The sequence below is a fragment of the Marmota flaviventris genome, chromosome 1 (assembly GCF_047511675.1).
Source record: "Marmota flaviventris isolate mMarFla1 chromosome 1, mMarFla1.hap1, whole genome shotgun sequence".
Lineage (NCBI taxonomy): Eukaryota > Metazoa > Chordata > Mammalia > Rodentia > Sciuridae > Marmota > Marmota flaviventris.
The window spans coordinates 17368471-17385764 of record NC_092498.1 but is presented as its reverse complement, the minus strand read 5'-3'; the positions used below and the strand labels follow the sequence as shown (position 1 = coordinate 17385764).

General features: G+C 38.7%; 1 protein-coding gene across 2 annotated transcripts in view; it reads right to left on the bottom strand.

Moving 5' to 3' along the window:
• Positions 1 to 17294, bottom strand: part of Dgki (diacylglycerol kinase iota) — a 408417-nt gene that overhangs the window by 38297 nt on the left and 352826 nt on the right. For both annotated transcript variants that reach the window (XM_027952172.2, XM_027952173.2), the window contains one exon: positions 1096 to 1121. In XM_027952172.2, the coding sequence (XP_027807973.1) occupies positions 1096 to 1121 (26 nt within the window). The remainder of the gene's footprint in view (positions 1 to 1095; positions 1122 to 17294) is intronic.

The following is a 17294-nucleotide window of genomic DNA, read 5'->3' as shown; positions in this document are numbered from 1 at the left end:
TGGTAAATGAAACAATCTAAAGTAGAAGAAAATGAAGATTCCATCATTTGGGCTTACTAGTCCACATTAAAATACAGTATTGGAGTGTTCATCACGGATATTGGTCTGCTAGAAAAATGTCACCTCCCAGGTAATAGATTTTGACCATGAGCAGTTGGTGTTGTACAAAGTGATCCAGAGGAAGGAGATATCCAGGTATGGATACAAGGTATGAGACAATCTCCAAAGTCTGGGAAAGACACAGGATCCATGAACTAAAATCTCACATGGATATTTGTAAATGACATAGCATAATTGACTCACTATGTAGCCACTTAAGGACTTTTTTTTTTTTTTTTTTTTGTAGTGGGGATTGAACTCAGGAGCACATGATCACTGAGCCACGTTCCCAGCCCCATTTTGTGTTTTATTTAGAGACAGGGTCTCACTGAGTTGCTTAGTGCCTCACCATTGCTGAGGCTGGCTTTGAACTCTGGATTCTACTGTCCCAGCCTCCCCAGCCTCTGGGATTATAGGCCTGCACTACCATGCCTAGCAAGGAAGTTCTTGAGTGACTGAAAAAAACGACTCTAGAGGTTAAAGGAGACACAATTAGATATTTTATCCTTTGAGTGAACCAGGTGTCTCTTAAAATGTAAACTCAACTCAACTGGGTAACAACTCACATTTACTAACTGGCTTCATCTCAGAACATTCTGCAAATGGATGGAGTGGAATATGGTCCCAATGTCCAATCTGGAGGGGTTTGGGAAATATCTATTATAACTCCCATTTGAAAGATGGAAATCTGATTCAGAGATTTTGTAACCAGAGTCACAGAAAATTTCTGGCAGATGAGAACAAATCAGGCAGAATACATTGTGTCCTGATATTAGTCAACCAACATGGTTGTAGCAGATTCCAAAATAATACAAAATATCAACTTCAACTAGCATGATAACTTTTGAAATGTGTTTGACATTCATACTAAAAAAAAAAATACAAGGCCAACATTTAGAGATACTTTCTTAAACAATTCTTCACTCTGACAGTGAAACTCCTAAGCCAGAGCTCAAATTTTAATACTGAATTAATATAAATAAGATGGATTCTTACCATGATCTTCAGAAGAGACTGGTGACCTAAAAGGAGAAAATGTGCACAATAAATATTTTGCATATAATAATGATTAACAATCATCACAAATGACTTCATAGAAATTATACTCCCCAAATCCAGTTAATTAGAAACTATCGATAGAATGCAAAGTTTAATTAAAGTACTAGTTGCATAATATATTGCAAATTAATAACCCCTAAATCTTACCTGGATTGGTTGGACAGCAGGGGTTACTAAAATGTCAGTCTATGCATGATGTCACTGGGCTTCAACAAACTTAAGACAGTCTGAGCTTATGACAGATAAAAGCAAAATAGAAATATGGTGTTGGGTGAAGTTCTGTGATATCACCTAGTGCTCAGAGCCAAGCCTCCAGAGAAAATGCTAGGAATGTAAGGGGCATTAGGTTATGTGTATGTGTGTGTCTACTCAGTCAAAAATGAGACAGAAGTAAAATAAATGACATGTGCCTTTACCATTATTATTTTTTCCACTCTTTCTGGAATTTTATGTTTGAGTGAGCTTGAGATAAGACTCTCTGTATGCTGGCTTTATTCCTCTAAGAATATGAGAAATGGTTGAGGCAAGAAGTCAACCACTAGAGTCTAACCAACTTTCATAAACCAATTACTTTTATGTACCATCTGTGGGTTCATCTCAAATTATGATAGTTAAATATCAAATGAAGCATTGTGTCAACCATAAAAGTCTTTCCCCCCTCTGTTGTCTCCTAATTGAAGCAGTTTGGGCAACAGAGTCAGTTTTGTAGATTAACTCACCTCTATCTCCAAAGATTACAGTTTTAACTGCCAACTTTTTTCTTTTTAGGGAAAATTAGTGACATGTAGCCCTATATTCAGAGTTGTTGGGATTTTGAAGGAAAACCCAAGAAACTATACACTTCCCTCATTCATGAGGAGTTCTCTTCTCTGAGTGAATTCATACTATACTTTATAACAGGAAGTTGACCAAAGATAGATTCAGGCAATTAAATCCTTCTATTACTATTTATTTATATTTAGGACATAATGATACATATTGGGGCAAGAATGATTCAGCATATAGTGACACAGCCACATCAATATTTACAGTTGCACAATTCACAATAGCTGAGCTAAAGAGTCAACACAGGTGCCCATCCACAGATGACTGGATAAAGAAATTGTGGTAACTAGGTATGGTAGCAATCCCAGTGGTTTGGGAGGCTGAAGCAGGAGGATCATAAAGCTAGCCACAGCAACTTATGAGGCCCTAGGTAACTTAGGGAGACCCTGTCTTCAAAATAAAAAATTTAAAAAGGGCTGGCAATGTGGCTTAGTTATTAAGTAACCCTGGGTTCAATAAATAAATAAATAAATAAATAAAAGAAATTATGCTATATACACACAATGTAATATTACTCAGCCATGAAGAAGAATGACTTTATGTTATTTTTTGGTAAATGGATGGATCTGGAGATTATTATGCTAAGTGAACTAACCAATTCCAAAACACAAAGGGCAAATATTTTCTTTGAAATGTGGAAGTTGACAGGATAAATTGGGGAAGGGATAGATATTCAGTGGATTAGATAAAGGGTAATGAAGGGAAGGGATGGGGAATAAGAATAGGAAAGACATTGGAAAAAATCTGACATAACTTTCCTGTCTACATATATGAATATACCACAGTGAATCCCACCATCATGTACATCCACAAGACTAGGGCTCTAATTAGAATAAGATATACTTCATGCTTGTACAATCATATCAAAATGGACTCTACTGCCAGGTATAACTAAAAAGAACCAATTAAAAAAAATTTTAAAAAAGAATGATTCGGCAGAATGATTTGGACTGTTGATTCTGCTCTACTAATTAATAAATTACTTTCTATTATGGGAGTAAACAGTTAAGTATAAAGATATGGTAGTAGTAGAAAGAAAAACTTTGAACCTCCATTAGTAACAAAATGTCAAAAATTTCAACCTGATGCGTCTCTCCAAGCAGACTTTTCCATGTGAAAACTACAGAGGATCCCAAGGTTTGGTGGAAAGGAAACTGGCGTTTGGGACATGGATGTGGGAGTAGTGAGCAGGAGCTTGTCACAATCTCTAAGCGTGGCTGTCTGAGAAACAGCACACTACACTTTCCCTCTCTGCAGAGGTGGCTTACCGGCCCCCACTGGGATTTCCCCGTTTGGTAGTGTCACACACTGGTCTTCTCACTAGGTTGCAATCCTCATGCAAACTGGAACTGTATCTTATTTAGAATAAGTATGTCCTGGACTTCAGAAATGTTGAATTGATATAATTTTGTTACTATCATGCTTATATTCAGACTCAGGAACATTCTGGATCTGGTCAAAAAATCATGATGTTACTTTCAAATGACCTTCAAGACAACTTGGCCTGATTTTTGAGTTCAGCTGCGAGAAAACAGACCTTGGCAAAGAGCCTGAAGCTCCAGGTTGCTTATAATGTGGGTACTTTTAGAGTGAAAGGATGCAAAACACCCAACAACAGAGACACCCCTAAACTGTTTTAATGCTAAGAAAAACAGAGGGGTGGGAGGTATAGAATGGAAGGAGACATAGGTTTGGCAAGCAAATCCAGAGAAACATATTTGAAACAAAATGAGCCAATTGCTTAAACTGCATTAAGAAATAAAAAGAAGTTTTTAAGTGCATAAAAAGGAGTTAGTAAGAGGGAAATATGTTTACTTCCAGTAAAGATTAGAAATAAGCAAAAATATGTCTTGGATATTTCCAATTAATTTTTCACAAAGCTACAGGAACAAAGAAAAATCCATGGACAACTGAGTGTCTCGGGTACAGAGCTCATGAAGCAGGGCCTTTGCTGACCTTCTGTAAAAGCAAAGCACTAATATTATACTTGAAAAATTCCAGATGGCTCCATTAAAGTCCCAAGGGGATGCATTCCACAGTATATGCAGGCAGTGGGGAAGAACTATCGATTTCAGAGTGTTTTGCAAGGATTAGTCATGTTGAGTTTCTGTGCTGAATGTCTCCCACACGCCTGGATTTGTGGAATTTTAAGACATATGGAGTACCTCAATCCTCACTCAGTATTTCACCTTTCACTGCAACAAGTCACTAAATTATACCACTGAGACATGCACATCATCCATTATTGCTAGAAATGGGCATAAAAAGTTTTACAGAACTTAACTCAAGAGAAAAGAAATATTCTGAAATCAGCAATAGAAGTGGTTATTTTTAAAACTGCGGTTGAACCTCAGGAACATATCATCTTCCTCAAGCTGACAACTGAGACATGCAGGAAAGCCCAGTGCTTATTCTTCCCACCATACCTGAAAGACATGTTTTGCTCTGTCCCAGACGTGGTTCACTTTTTCTCCATGTGGTACATAACTTAGACACAGCATCTGACCTCACAACGTAAACCCTTACTAACATTCCCAGTGACAACATGACTTACCATTATCTTCACTACTTTCTTGTTCACGAGTCTGCTATTATAATCTCATAATGTTTATGCTTTTGATGTTTTATTTATTAACTTTGGAATTTTTGTACATTTTTATTTCATTCAAATTCAGCAAAGCAAAACAGAAAACAAAGCAAAAATTTTAGCCTCACATTTAAAATTCTTTCTATTTTATTAAGCCTAAATAATTATTATTCATCTTTGAATCTTTCAATTCATGTTGATTCAATTTATTACTGGAGAACTCTTTATGTACATTTTTATGCTAAGTGACAGAGATATGAAGAACAATTTCAAAGAACTCGTAATCTAGTGAAGAAGAAAAATACATAAGCACATGATTATGATATAGTGAAAAATGTAATTATCAAACTGTATATGAAATAAAGAGGTAGCACAGAGCAGAGAGAAAGAGCAATTCTGTTCTAAAAGAGTGAAAGAAGAATTTAAAAAGCAAGAACCATCTAAACTGGGCTTTGGGGAATAAATAAGAGCTTGTTAGATAAGAAAGGATTCCAGACAGAAGCAAAAGACATATAAGAAGGAGAACAGATATGAAATTTCATAGTGTGTTATCAGATGTACAAGTAACTCAGTATTGCTAAAATGTAAAGGATTTGATAACAGCTAGGACTAGGTAAGTAAGAGGCAGGGGCCATTTCATATCAGGCTCCTGGGGCCATTTTGAGGTGCCCGCCATTTACCTTCTAAGCCAAACAGTGTAAGCAACACTTTCTGGTTTGTATTTCTGAATGAGCAGGCTGTGGAGAGTAGTCCATAAAAGAGCAAGAAGACAAATTAAAAGTCAGAAGACAAATTAAAGACCATCATAGCAAAACATCCAAGATAATGAGGCACAATAAAAACCTGTTCTTCAATTCCCTTTGAAACATACAAAAAAAAAAAAAAAATAGGGAGGAAAAAGACCAGTAAAAGAAACACCACCTTTGACTAAACTAGATGTTTATAAACGTAGCCCATCATATGTTAAGAAGAGCTATCAAGTATAGAGAAAATGGCACCAAGTTTCAGGGGAACAAAGAGTTTCAATCTCAGTTGAAGAGACACATGCTAATCACGAATCACAAAACCTATGGTAGAAAGCCCTCCACCGTGAGCCAGGATGTCCTGCTGGTCAGAAGCTGGACCACACCCTTAAAGAGATTGCAGATGACTGACCTGAAGTCAAAATTTCAGCAACCTGCTAATCCTAATCATTCACTGTAAGCCAGAAGTTCCAGAAAGAACTCACCCAATGCAAATTTTATGAATAATCCAAAAAGAACTATTGTGATATCTTGACAAAAATACCACAAGAAGAAAACCAAGTGTAGGCAGAACACACTCAAAAGATGTCAGTATGGAGCAGGTAAAAAGGTAAGAACTGCCAATAAATGTCCATGAAACATAGAAATGGAAAAATGGGGATACAGGGTGAGGTGGTAAACACCTCTAATCCCAGAGACTTGGGAAGCTGAAGCAGAAGGATCACAAGTTCAAGGCCAGCCTGGGCAACTCAGTGAGACCCTGCATCAAAATAACAAAACAGAACAACAACAGCAAAATAAAACTGAAAAAGAGATGGGGTTGTAGCTCAGTGGTAGAAGGTTTCCTTGGTGTGTGCAAACCCTGGATTCCATTCCCAAATCCTTAGGGGGCAGGGGAAAGAAGGAAAAAGAGAAGGAAAGGAGGAAGGATCAGTGAAAGAATAGAACTTCTGTGAAACAAACTTAAAGAAGAAATGCAATGATTGAGAAACAATTATAAAACTATAGGAATTAAAGAGCACACAGGGTTTCCCAGTGTTTGAAACTAGAAGTTACAATTATCTGTTCGGTTGAAGTCATTATGCTTTTTTATACTCTGAATTACTGTTTTTATAAGTCTTAATTAGGAGATTCTCAGGTCAAAGCTCCCTTCCCAAAGTTAACCCTGCTTTTTAGAATATTGTACCTTTCTCTTTTTTTAAAGATGACATTTCTCAACCTAAGGTGTATACAGAAATTTGAAAAAAAGGGAAGTACTATTTTAGGTAAAGGATTATGTAATTTTTATATTGAAACTAGCAAAACCATATTATGAGTTAAAAAATAAAAATTGTTTGAATTCTTAAGGCAATTAACTTTTAAAAAGCTGTGTTTGAAGCAATCAGTTTTAGGCAGTATCTCCAGGTGCCTAAGCGAGGAGTGATTCTTTTCTCTAAAATACCGGGGTTTCCATGGGAAAGTATGAATATCGAAAATTAACTAAATGCAGTTATGACATCTCAGAGTGAGTGGTTTTATTCAATTAACATGTGTGGATATCAAGATTCTGTGGGAATGAGACTTGAAGAACACACTGGCTAGGAATTTCTGCACAGGACACTGCTCCATCGAGCCTTAGCCACCACTAAGAAGCAAGAAGCTCAAAGATAGTTTTTCAGATTGCCTTCTACCCACAAATTTTCCTTCAAATCCTCTTATCTTTCAAGTAGATCCATTACAAGGCATAAGGACACTGAAAAAAAAAAATGTACCGCTTTCTGCCAGTGAAGTAGTAATACATAAGTGCAAGAGTGCTATATTTATGAAGGTGAGTCTTTAAAAAGTACTGAACTTCTTTAAAAAGTACTGATGTTCCATGGTTTTTCATCAATACACTTGAAAATGAAATAGCAAGCTTTGTGACTGTTTCAGCCTTTACAGACTTTTATAATGCTTTGCCACAGGTTTGGGATACATGCATTTTCTTGGTAAGTACCATGAAATGATCTATATTTGTAAATTGGTTCCTAACATGATATCCTTTCTATTTGAATAATACTATCCTAATCCTACTTTTATTTTAAAAAGCATCTATGCAGAATTTTGCTTTTCTCATTTTGAATCTTTAATTCAATATCACACTTGGCTCTCTTACTTAGATTTACTTCAGAATGCCTACATCATGGAGATAGAGAGGATGTCAATAATTATCCAACTTAGAGTGTGTCCTAATGACACAGGAATGTTAGGGACCTGTGCATGTGTGTCAATTGTCTTTTGGAGAGAATCATCCACAAACATCTCACCAGTATTCCCCAACACACATACCTCTACTTATCACTTTTAAACCATCACCAGGTGGGGAGTCCAGCCAAGGGATGGAACTACCACATACAGGTAGGTTTGGAATAAACATGCAACACAAGAGAAAGGGCAGAGTCTGAGACACGAGAGCACAAATTCATATTCCGAAAGTCCACAGCAGCGGAATATTTCTCTAAGACTAGATAGGGTAGGGAAGTGTGGGACAGTCACACTAACTCACAGAACTACCTGGAAGAGCCAAGCCCCTCCATTCCTGGTTATCATAACAGAAAACAAAGGTGGGCTGCCAGGTGAGCCGGGGCTGTGCTTCCTGGACACAGTGCCTGGCACCTGCGAGTCAGTAAACCCTCCTTCTGTTGTGAAGTCCTCGATGGGAATGCAGCAGAGCATCACGCCCACACACTGAAGGCAACTCCACCCAAGGGTTTGGCCAGTTTTCCTCTCAGATGCCTGCTTGTCTCTTTACTTCCAGCTTTCAGAATGACCACAACAGCAGACATACCACCATCTGTACGTATGGGGTGATCCTGCATTCTATTTGGGAAGAGAAGGAGGGCCCCTGGTATCTGACCTTCATCAACCCTCAATGTCTTCCCTCTTCTTTTGATCATTTTTTCATTTTCCCCTTTTCTGATCACAGCCCTGTGAATTCCCTGGACTCTTGTCATCTGTGCTTCTTCTTTGGTGGAATCCAGTCTTCTCTTGGCAAACAGCTACCCATCACGTGCCAACACTCTGGTTCCCAAGGAGAACGGCAGGACCATTCAGACCTGGTCACTTTGCTCCTTGATGAGACATTATCCTGGTTCACTGTGAAACCCCTGAGAAGTCCCAATTGACCCAGTTGGTTGATCCTTCAAGGCCCATCTTGAGTTGATAGTATTGCTGTGGACACATCATCTTTGCTTTTCCCTCTACTTGACCTTGAAGGAAGGTGATGCTATGCAAATTCAGGTGGTGTCTTAAAACTTCCAAGGGATGAGAATCTTCATTTAAATGAAGTAAGCCCAGGGGTGATTTAATGTGCTCCCATACCATGGCTGTAGACTATCATCTCTAAGTAATCGCCTTCCTCCCCAGTGCTTCTTTCAAGGGAATACACTGCCTGTCCCTAGAGAACTGGTACACAAGGCCTATGATATCATTTGGGGGACTTGAGGGAGAAATAGATCATGGATCTAAGTGACATCCTTGCCATTATCACTCTGGCCCCAAAGCATCTCTAAAATTAGGTAAAACAGAACCAGAAATCCCTCAGCACTGAGAATCTCCATCAACTATATAATCCTCTCTTTGTTTGCTTTTCCTCCCCCTAGTTATGAATATTTACCTTAAGACAATAAACAAAGCAAGTACAGTAAAAGAGAACAGGCGAGGAGGAGAGTGGAAGAGATGAAAGTCACAGCAAGCACACAGAGAGGCATTGAAAGAGAGAGAAACCCACTGTCTATTCAAGCACTCACAAACCCATTCAGGGAATGTCGCACAGCCTCAGAGGTAGCATTCACCACCATCAGAGGGATTGGGAAGGGAAAAAGCAAGACTGAAGGAAAGAGCCAGAGATGGGCATCGGTATGGAGATAAGAAAACAGATTCCAGATTGCATAGAATAAAGGCTGTTTGGTGAGTTCTTCAATTGAGGTGAATTTTCACTAATTCTCTTTCTTCTCATTTTCTATTCCCACACATCTACACTGACGACCCTCTTGTGAGCTGAGCTTGAAATATGCTGTTTATTTTTTTTTCAATAGGCCCTTTTATTTAGGAAATGTTTGGCTTTCAAAAAATAAAATTGCTTCACCATTAACTAGTACACTCTGATTTCTCCTGAATACCCTTCAGCAGTGAGCTGAGAGGCCCTAAAATGCCCTTTGAGTTTGAAATGTTACTGCCACCTACTGTTAATTCCCAAGAACTCCAACAAAATGAGGAGAAAGAAATTTCTTTGAAATCTAGGGATGAGAAAGATGAGGAGAAATGGGGGAAAGCAGACAGTGGGCACAAGAAGAAATAGATAAAGATGAGTTGAAGAAACTAATACTTAACCGGCTTATTCCACATGAAAAGTGGACCATCATATCAGGGGCTCGCATTTTGAAGATGAAATGAAGAATGGTTTTAGCACAGCCTTTGTAATAGATTTGTCATCCTTCTTTCTAAAAATGGAGTGAAGAAGTAGAAAAGACATATTCTTCTAAAATCCAACCAAAAGAGACATACACACAGTGATTCAGAAAAATTAGAAAACACTGAGCTTTATCTTAGTGATTTGGGGAACCCTGATCATAGGCTCCTATTGAGACATTTGAATTTTGTGAATATGCACTTCTTTTTTTTTAAAAAAGCTTATTTTGAGGCACGAAGCTCTGGATCATTTGAGTGTCACATTTAGGGCATGCATGTGAAGTATGGAAGAAAAGCCATCTCATATATCCAGGATCCAGATAAGCAGTAGCTATGTTGGGGTACCCTGGTCAGTGAGAAAGGGCTTTCCTCGCAGTTGATTACTTTTTTATGAAATCCAAATAAGGCTCTGATCCCAGTTTTAGAAAATGGAAGAAAAAATAGGTGGAGTTACAAGCTGCTTTGGCACTTCTCCTGAAGATAACTGTAATATATCCTAGAAGTTTTCCTGTGGACATCTCTCTCCTCCCACCCAGCCACTGGAGGGAGTGCTCATATTCATGACACTGGGGTGGGAAACAGGATCTAAAAGGGGCCTGTCTCCTCCCAGCCCTTTTATATTCAAGATCAGGGGAATTTCTCAGTAATGTATCACAAACAACCCGAAACAGTAAAGGAGCCCTGTGAGAAAATAAGAAAGTGGACATGAAAGCAGAGCGACATTGAGAGCAAGCAATGAAGTGTCTCCACAGATGGCCACACTGGGGATGATTCAGCTGACTCAGTGTCTGAGTATTAAGCACTGCCATGAGTTTCACTCCATTCTGAAGATGAGGGAGAGGTTCAGAGTCCATCACCCCACTTTCAAGGAATTCTAGGGAGGGAGCTATGGCGTGAGATTACCATCCAAGTGAGTCCTGGAGAAAACAGACTGCGTTTGTCATTGTCATGCATGGTGATCAGCAGAAGATCCAGCAAAGGTACAAGAGGGGAAAATGTGATATCCATCTCCCTGATTTCTAAATAAGTAGTTTTTCCATGGTGTAGATACATCTCACATCCTGTTCTCTCGAAGTTGTGGATATCAGAGGGGCCTCAAGAAGTTCTATACTCTATGTGGCCCTCCCGTATCACCATTTCTAGTGGCAACCCAGGCATCTCTCTCACATCGCTGACCCCACATCAGAAGGTACGAAGGTACCGAATGGTTACTGCACAACCCCACAGCAATAAGGGCTATTTCTGGAAGGATTTCAAAATGATCAAAATTAGACCCATTTAATCACATTATTCATCAAAGGCAGAAACACTGGGAAAATAAGAATTTTGGTATGAATTTGAGAAAGCAGCATTGGACTGACCTGTTGTTTTGGAGATGAGTGTGAGAAAGTAAGAAGGATGTCAGAGGCCGAGAGCAGAAATCACTGGATGCTGAGGAAATAGGACAAGTGGGACTGAGGGCAAAGGTCAGGACACAGAAGCCCATGAGGACCACCTGGCTCTCCTGGCACTTCCTCACCTGCATCTCTTCTCTGTGGAGGTGGGGAGGATGGAAAGAGGTCAGGGGGGAGTCAGTAACGAGCAGATTCCTCAGTGACATTCCGAAAAAGGGCAGGAGGAGGGCAGCCTTCAAAGGGTCCACCCTATGCACAGTGTTCAGAAGACAGGATTTATATGCAGAAATACTTCACCTCACAAGTAAATGTGCCCACATCACATGTGGAAGAAACTATGGTCCCTCTCTGATTGTAAGAATTAAAAATAAATCCTTAGCTCAGATCCTGATGGGCACTTCCCCCATTTTCTTCTGTTGCCCAAACCTGCTGTGGAAGCCCAGTGACTTGGGAAACATCTGAGGTACCTGCACCCCACAGAGTGGGGACCAGAGGAAGAGCAACCTGACAGTTGGCTTAATCTTGGAAATTTATTCCCTTCCAGCAAAGAGGGGGAAAAAATCACACTTCGCGTCCGCAGAGACTTTTCTGACAGTGAGGACATTTTCCCAGAATATTCTAGGAGATTATTAGTCTTGACTAAGTTTTAACCCCAGTCCTTAGAAGAAGTGAGCACTTGAGAAGATAAAATGCCATCATCTTGTAGATCTCCCCTGATATCCATGTCCAATCTGACAGTATGGATATCATCCATCTCAGCCTGTATCCCAACTCCATTTATCACACTGATGAAGGTCAATGTCAAGAGGTGACGACTGGGCTCTTAAGAAACAGCCAGTGATTGGATTAGGGAAAGAAGGACCAACCACAAAAATAAATGGCTAAGGGATGCTGCCACCAGCAGAGAGCTGCTCCCGGGGGACACAGGATAGGTGTGCACACGAGCCCCACTTCTAACACAGCCACTGCAAACAGCTGTTTCTACATTGGCTCTCTTGCTTCTGAGTGCAGGGGGAGAGAGTTGTCATTTTCCCAGATTTAGATGATGCTGAAGTGGCTTGTCACAAAAGGCTCTGTCACCTTCTTGCCAGCTTTTCTTAATGCCCTAAAGCAGAATGGTGTTATTGGAAAGAGAAAAATCCTTTGTTTTGCTTTTAAAGCAGATTCTGGATAATCCCTGAAAGTCCCTACCTCCTCTTCCCAGCCCACTTGGCATCCCAAGAAGGGCCAGCTTTTATGTACATGTTGATGCTGTACTTGCTGCTGCTCTGGCTTTGCTTTATCTCTTTTTGCTAGAAATTTCTAGGAAGTTCTAGGATTCTGTTCCCTGCAGGAATTTTTGGTAGTTTCTGGTTTCCCATGTACCGAGTGACCTCCCTCTCCTCTCAGAGAATATTTACAACCTCTTCAAGGACTAAATTACACTGACATAACCCAGAGCGTCCAGGGATGGCATGGGCTCCTTGATATGACCCTTCCTGTCCTCCCTATCTTACTGCTGAGCCTATCCGAAGTGCCTGTAACATCCTGTGCCCATCAGAGTTACCTCCTACTTTATCACCTGTGAAACACCAGCATCCCTCAGAGGTTCAAGTGGATCATTATTATTTTGACATATGATATCCCTGCATCAAATACATTTATATTAAAGTTTGAAATACAAAAATGCATTCCATAGCCTAGTATACATACTCAACATTTAACATGTTGTTTTGTTACAATTGCTATGTGGTTAGCACTGGTTTTATTGTAGCAATCCAAATAGACAACTAATTATTTTGGTTTGAGACAGTACACTTTTTCTAACATCCAACATTCATCCATTCATCCAAATAGACTTACTGAATACCTGCTATTCCATCTATAGTGTGATGTAGGGGGTGCAGGGCGCAATGCATAGCTTGGAACTCATATGCTTTAAAGAAGGATCCAATCAATTTTCCCACACATCCCCAATATTCCTTAAGTATGAGGAGGTAAGACTGCCAACTTTTAAAACTGAAAAAGGGAGAGCCACTTAACAGTAATCATTTCTCCTGGTGTTGTAATCATTGCCCAAACTTGGAACTCATAAAAATGGAAGACCAGGATTTCCTAGCATCACTTTAAAAAAATGCATGTTTACTATTAAAGCCCAGGGATCCTAGCAAGAATTTTACTTTTCTTCCACTGTCAGTCAAAACAAGATATGGTGCATAGGACACTCAACTCTCTATTTCACTAACTGAACTTGGAAATGTGACTCCATTTCCCCTGAGTAGCTTAGGGCCTCCATAATGCATTACTCTTTGAGGAGCACTTATAAAAATAACAATGCAAAATATCTTATTAAATAATCTGCATACATATGGGAAGACTATTATTGTGTGTTTGGCTAAATAGAGGGAGTACCAGCTTGAGGGAAGGCAAGGAGAAAATGAAGATGAAAGGAAGATCGTGTTGGCTATCCTGTGTGTTTTTCCACTGAAATGATTATCCAAGGCGAGCAAGATTTAGACCAGTCAAAGGTGAAGCAGGGATAGGACCCAGCTATCTTGGTGAAACACATGCCAGGAACTACCCTGTTCTGACAGCACTGATTTCATCTCTAAGACACATCCCAGCAAAACCTGCATCCCACTAAGAAGATTAATTTTCTCCCTCTTATCTGATTGTGATGCTCAAAGGATATTTCCACAGTCCAAGTCATCACCCAGTAATCTGTCTTCCTGTTGAGAACTCAGAGCTTTGACAGTAAGCAAAACCGCCCTTTTTATTAGGATCAGGTCATAACCCAATGTCCTCAGGAGAAATTGGGGAAAGAAAATTGTTGAGAGCCAGAGGGAGATGAGGCTATTTCTCCCATGCTCAGCCCAGAACATCTGAGTTTTTAGAAGTAGGGAGGATTCAAGGCTATCTTCTTGATACAGTGATTCAGAATTGTAGAATGCACTAAAAAGTTCAGTTTTTCAGTTTGAAATAATATTAGGTGCTTTTGGTATCTCCAGATAATTTCTCACTTATATAGATTTCCTCAAGCACCTTCAGGTAGAGTGATGCTAAACTATCATTGACTGTTTTCAATGATCTGAGGGACATTTCCTGATAAGGGAAAGGAGATACTTATGTGTTCACATATAATGGTTGAGTAAAATATGCATTGGGTCCTTAAAAAGCCTATTTTTTCCCTTTGAGGTTATTTTAATGAATTCTTTAAATACTCATCCTTTTCATACAAAAAGTTTTAAAAGTGGATTGGAAGAAAACAAGTTCTACTTTATCTTGTTTCCAAAACACTCTTTGCAAATATCCATTTTAGCACTTGTCAGCAGAAACTACAATAATTGGTTTATAGACTAGTTCCCTTTGGATATAAGCTCTTCAAAAGGCAATAACTGCTTTTATTCAGGTTCATATCTTCAGCAACCCACAGACACTGGAGTTACCCAATACTGATTTATTCAATAAACAATTGACTGAAGAGTGCAACTGGTTTCTTAGAACTGAAACAAAATCATAAATGAAACCTCATACCTTATAGTTCTATCTTGGGTAACATTATCTCTTGTTTGAGAGACTGACTCTGCTAATCATAGCAATCCATCAGCCCTGCTCAGCCGATTAGGTCACAGATACCTGCCTAGACACACGTCTGGATCCAGCGTCTGCCCCGGGGTTCTTCACTGCACTATCTCCCTATTTTCTTAGTCCAGTGGCAAAATGCTCTATTTTTATTTGTATGACAATCCTTCATTTTATTCCTTCAGGCTTAGGACTTAGGGATATCAAGAAAAGTGTGCATCTTTCAGGCAATTTTGGAGTTTTTCATAAACCACAAAATGTAAAAACTGTAAAAAAGTTATTCTACTCAGAAACTGAAGCAGTATCTCCCAGCCTTTTACCTGCCCACCCTTAACCCCCTGACTTACAAGTGAGTCTGCCCTTTTCTCAAAGAGAATTTGGAAAGAATATATCGCGCTTTCATTCAGTGTCTGTTTTCTTATCTCATGGACCCTAAAGTCACAGAAGATGGTAAAGTTCTTCCTTAGACTCAAAGAGATTTTGTCTGCTAAAATTTAATTCCCTCCTCATTCATCATCTGTCAAAATGAAATACAGTCTTGTCACAAACAGTGGTGGTACGATTAATGATAAGAGAAAACATGCTTTCAAAATCATGTTATTTTAAATAGAACTTTCTTAGGCACTCAAAACATTTAAAAAAAAAAAAAACTTAAAGACAAATTCATTGTGGTCCTAGCAGTAAAATATAAGTTAAGCACCTCCCGCCAATTCATTTCAAAATTGGTTCTTAAAGATTGCCCTTTGCTGTGCTCACAGGTTTGGAAGACACCAGGTATTGTGCATCCTTCTTTGGACTTCCAGTCCCTCTTGAAGGACCTGTGCGTTAGCTGGTGAGTATGAGGCATCTTCCTTAAAAATAATAATGCTTTCAAGTATAAGCAACAGCAATGCCACCAGTTGCAGTAATAATAGAAATGTAATTCATCCTTAATTCCCTCTCACTCACCCTAAAGAAGGAGAGGAGATGATCTGTCTAAGAATTCAAATATTAAAACCCTAAGAAGACCCAGAGGAGCCTGAGGGAATGGTCCATCAGCATGTGGATGGGTAAGGGCAGCTGGGTGGCCATGTGACACTGAGAAAGACTGGACTGGGAAAGGCAGCAAAGGTGACTACCATGCAATTAAAAAAAAATAGTCTTAGAAATTTGTCTCCCTGTTTCCCTTTTCCAAGAATCAATTTTTAAAATTTTGATTTTTTTGGTTAGTCATTTATTTCATTGACTTTCTACTCCTTGCCACTCATTTCTCTCTTTATATCTTTCTCCCCTTGTGTTTCTTCATTCCTGACTCTGGGATTCTTCAATCAAATCGAAGGCTCTGCTTATTTGTTTGCAATAGTTTTTGCCTTGATAAATAAATCTGGGGTCATGAGTCATTCTGGGAATGCCACTTCAGCCACAACCTGAAGATTCTGGTAAATAGTTTGTTCAGTACTAAGAATTTAAAGTGTCCCATTTGATTTCTTCTTAGAGACTGGTTTGAAGATGTTGGAACTGAACTTCTCCTATCTCCAAGTTGACTGAGGCTTTAAGTCTGAAAGTAGCAGATGCCAATCGTGTTAAGAAAATTCTTCAGGCTAAATATATGTAAACATTGTTAAATATACTCCTGCTGGGAAGGTAAACTTTGCAATATTAAATACATTTGAAACTGCATATATACTGTGCAACACAGAAGGGCATACGCAGCAGGCTGCTGGCTGCATTGTTTAAAATAATAAAATATTAGATGTAAATACAAAAATGGAGAAACAGATTATGGCATATTTGTGCTTTAAAATTCTATACGGAATAAAATAATTTACAACCTACATATCAACATGAATGAACTTCAAAAATATGATGCTGAATAAAATAGCAAGTTCCAAAATATATACATTATGTGACACAGGTGATGAAAAATTTTTTAAATGTAATACAAAAAAAGCCATAAAAATTATGTATTTTTATACTCTTCTACATTGTCTGTGGATTAATAGAAGGACAATGCAAATATAGCAATGATGAATCAGGGTGGTCAATGCATGAGTGCCTTTATATAATAACTTTATGCTTATATTGGTACATATTTGATACACTTTAATGCTTTTTATTTTTATTCATTTTATTATTTTTTTTGGTGCTGGGGATTGAGCCCAGGGCCTATGCATGTGAGGCATGCGCTCTACCAACTGAGCTATGGTCCAGCCCTGTTTAATGCTTTTTAAATAGAAGTCTTAAACCAATTTTCATATCAATCTCTTTTTTAAAACAACAAAGAATTTTTTTTTCTTGCTTCAAAATTCGTTTTCAGTTATATTTACTTTATGGTAAGTTTGCAGTTAAATATTTAATGTGCAAACAATCTACTACTATTATTGTAGGATTTTTTCCTCTATAAATGTTAAAAGGAAATAGAAACCAAAGTAAATCTTTCTGAGACAGTGAGACTCGCGGCTGGGCAAGCTGCCCTTACATGGTCCCTTTGGGAAGGCAGTATACTAGTGGAAAAGCATGATGTCATTTGAGCCAAACTGACCTCATTCAAATTGCACTTGCTCTTGGGTGACTAAATTAAATATTTTACCCTCTATGAGTCTCAATTTACTCATATGT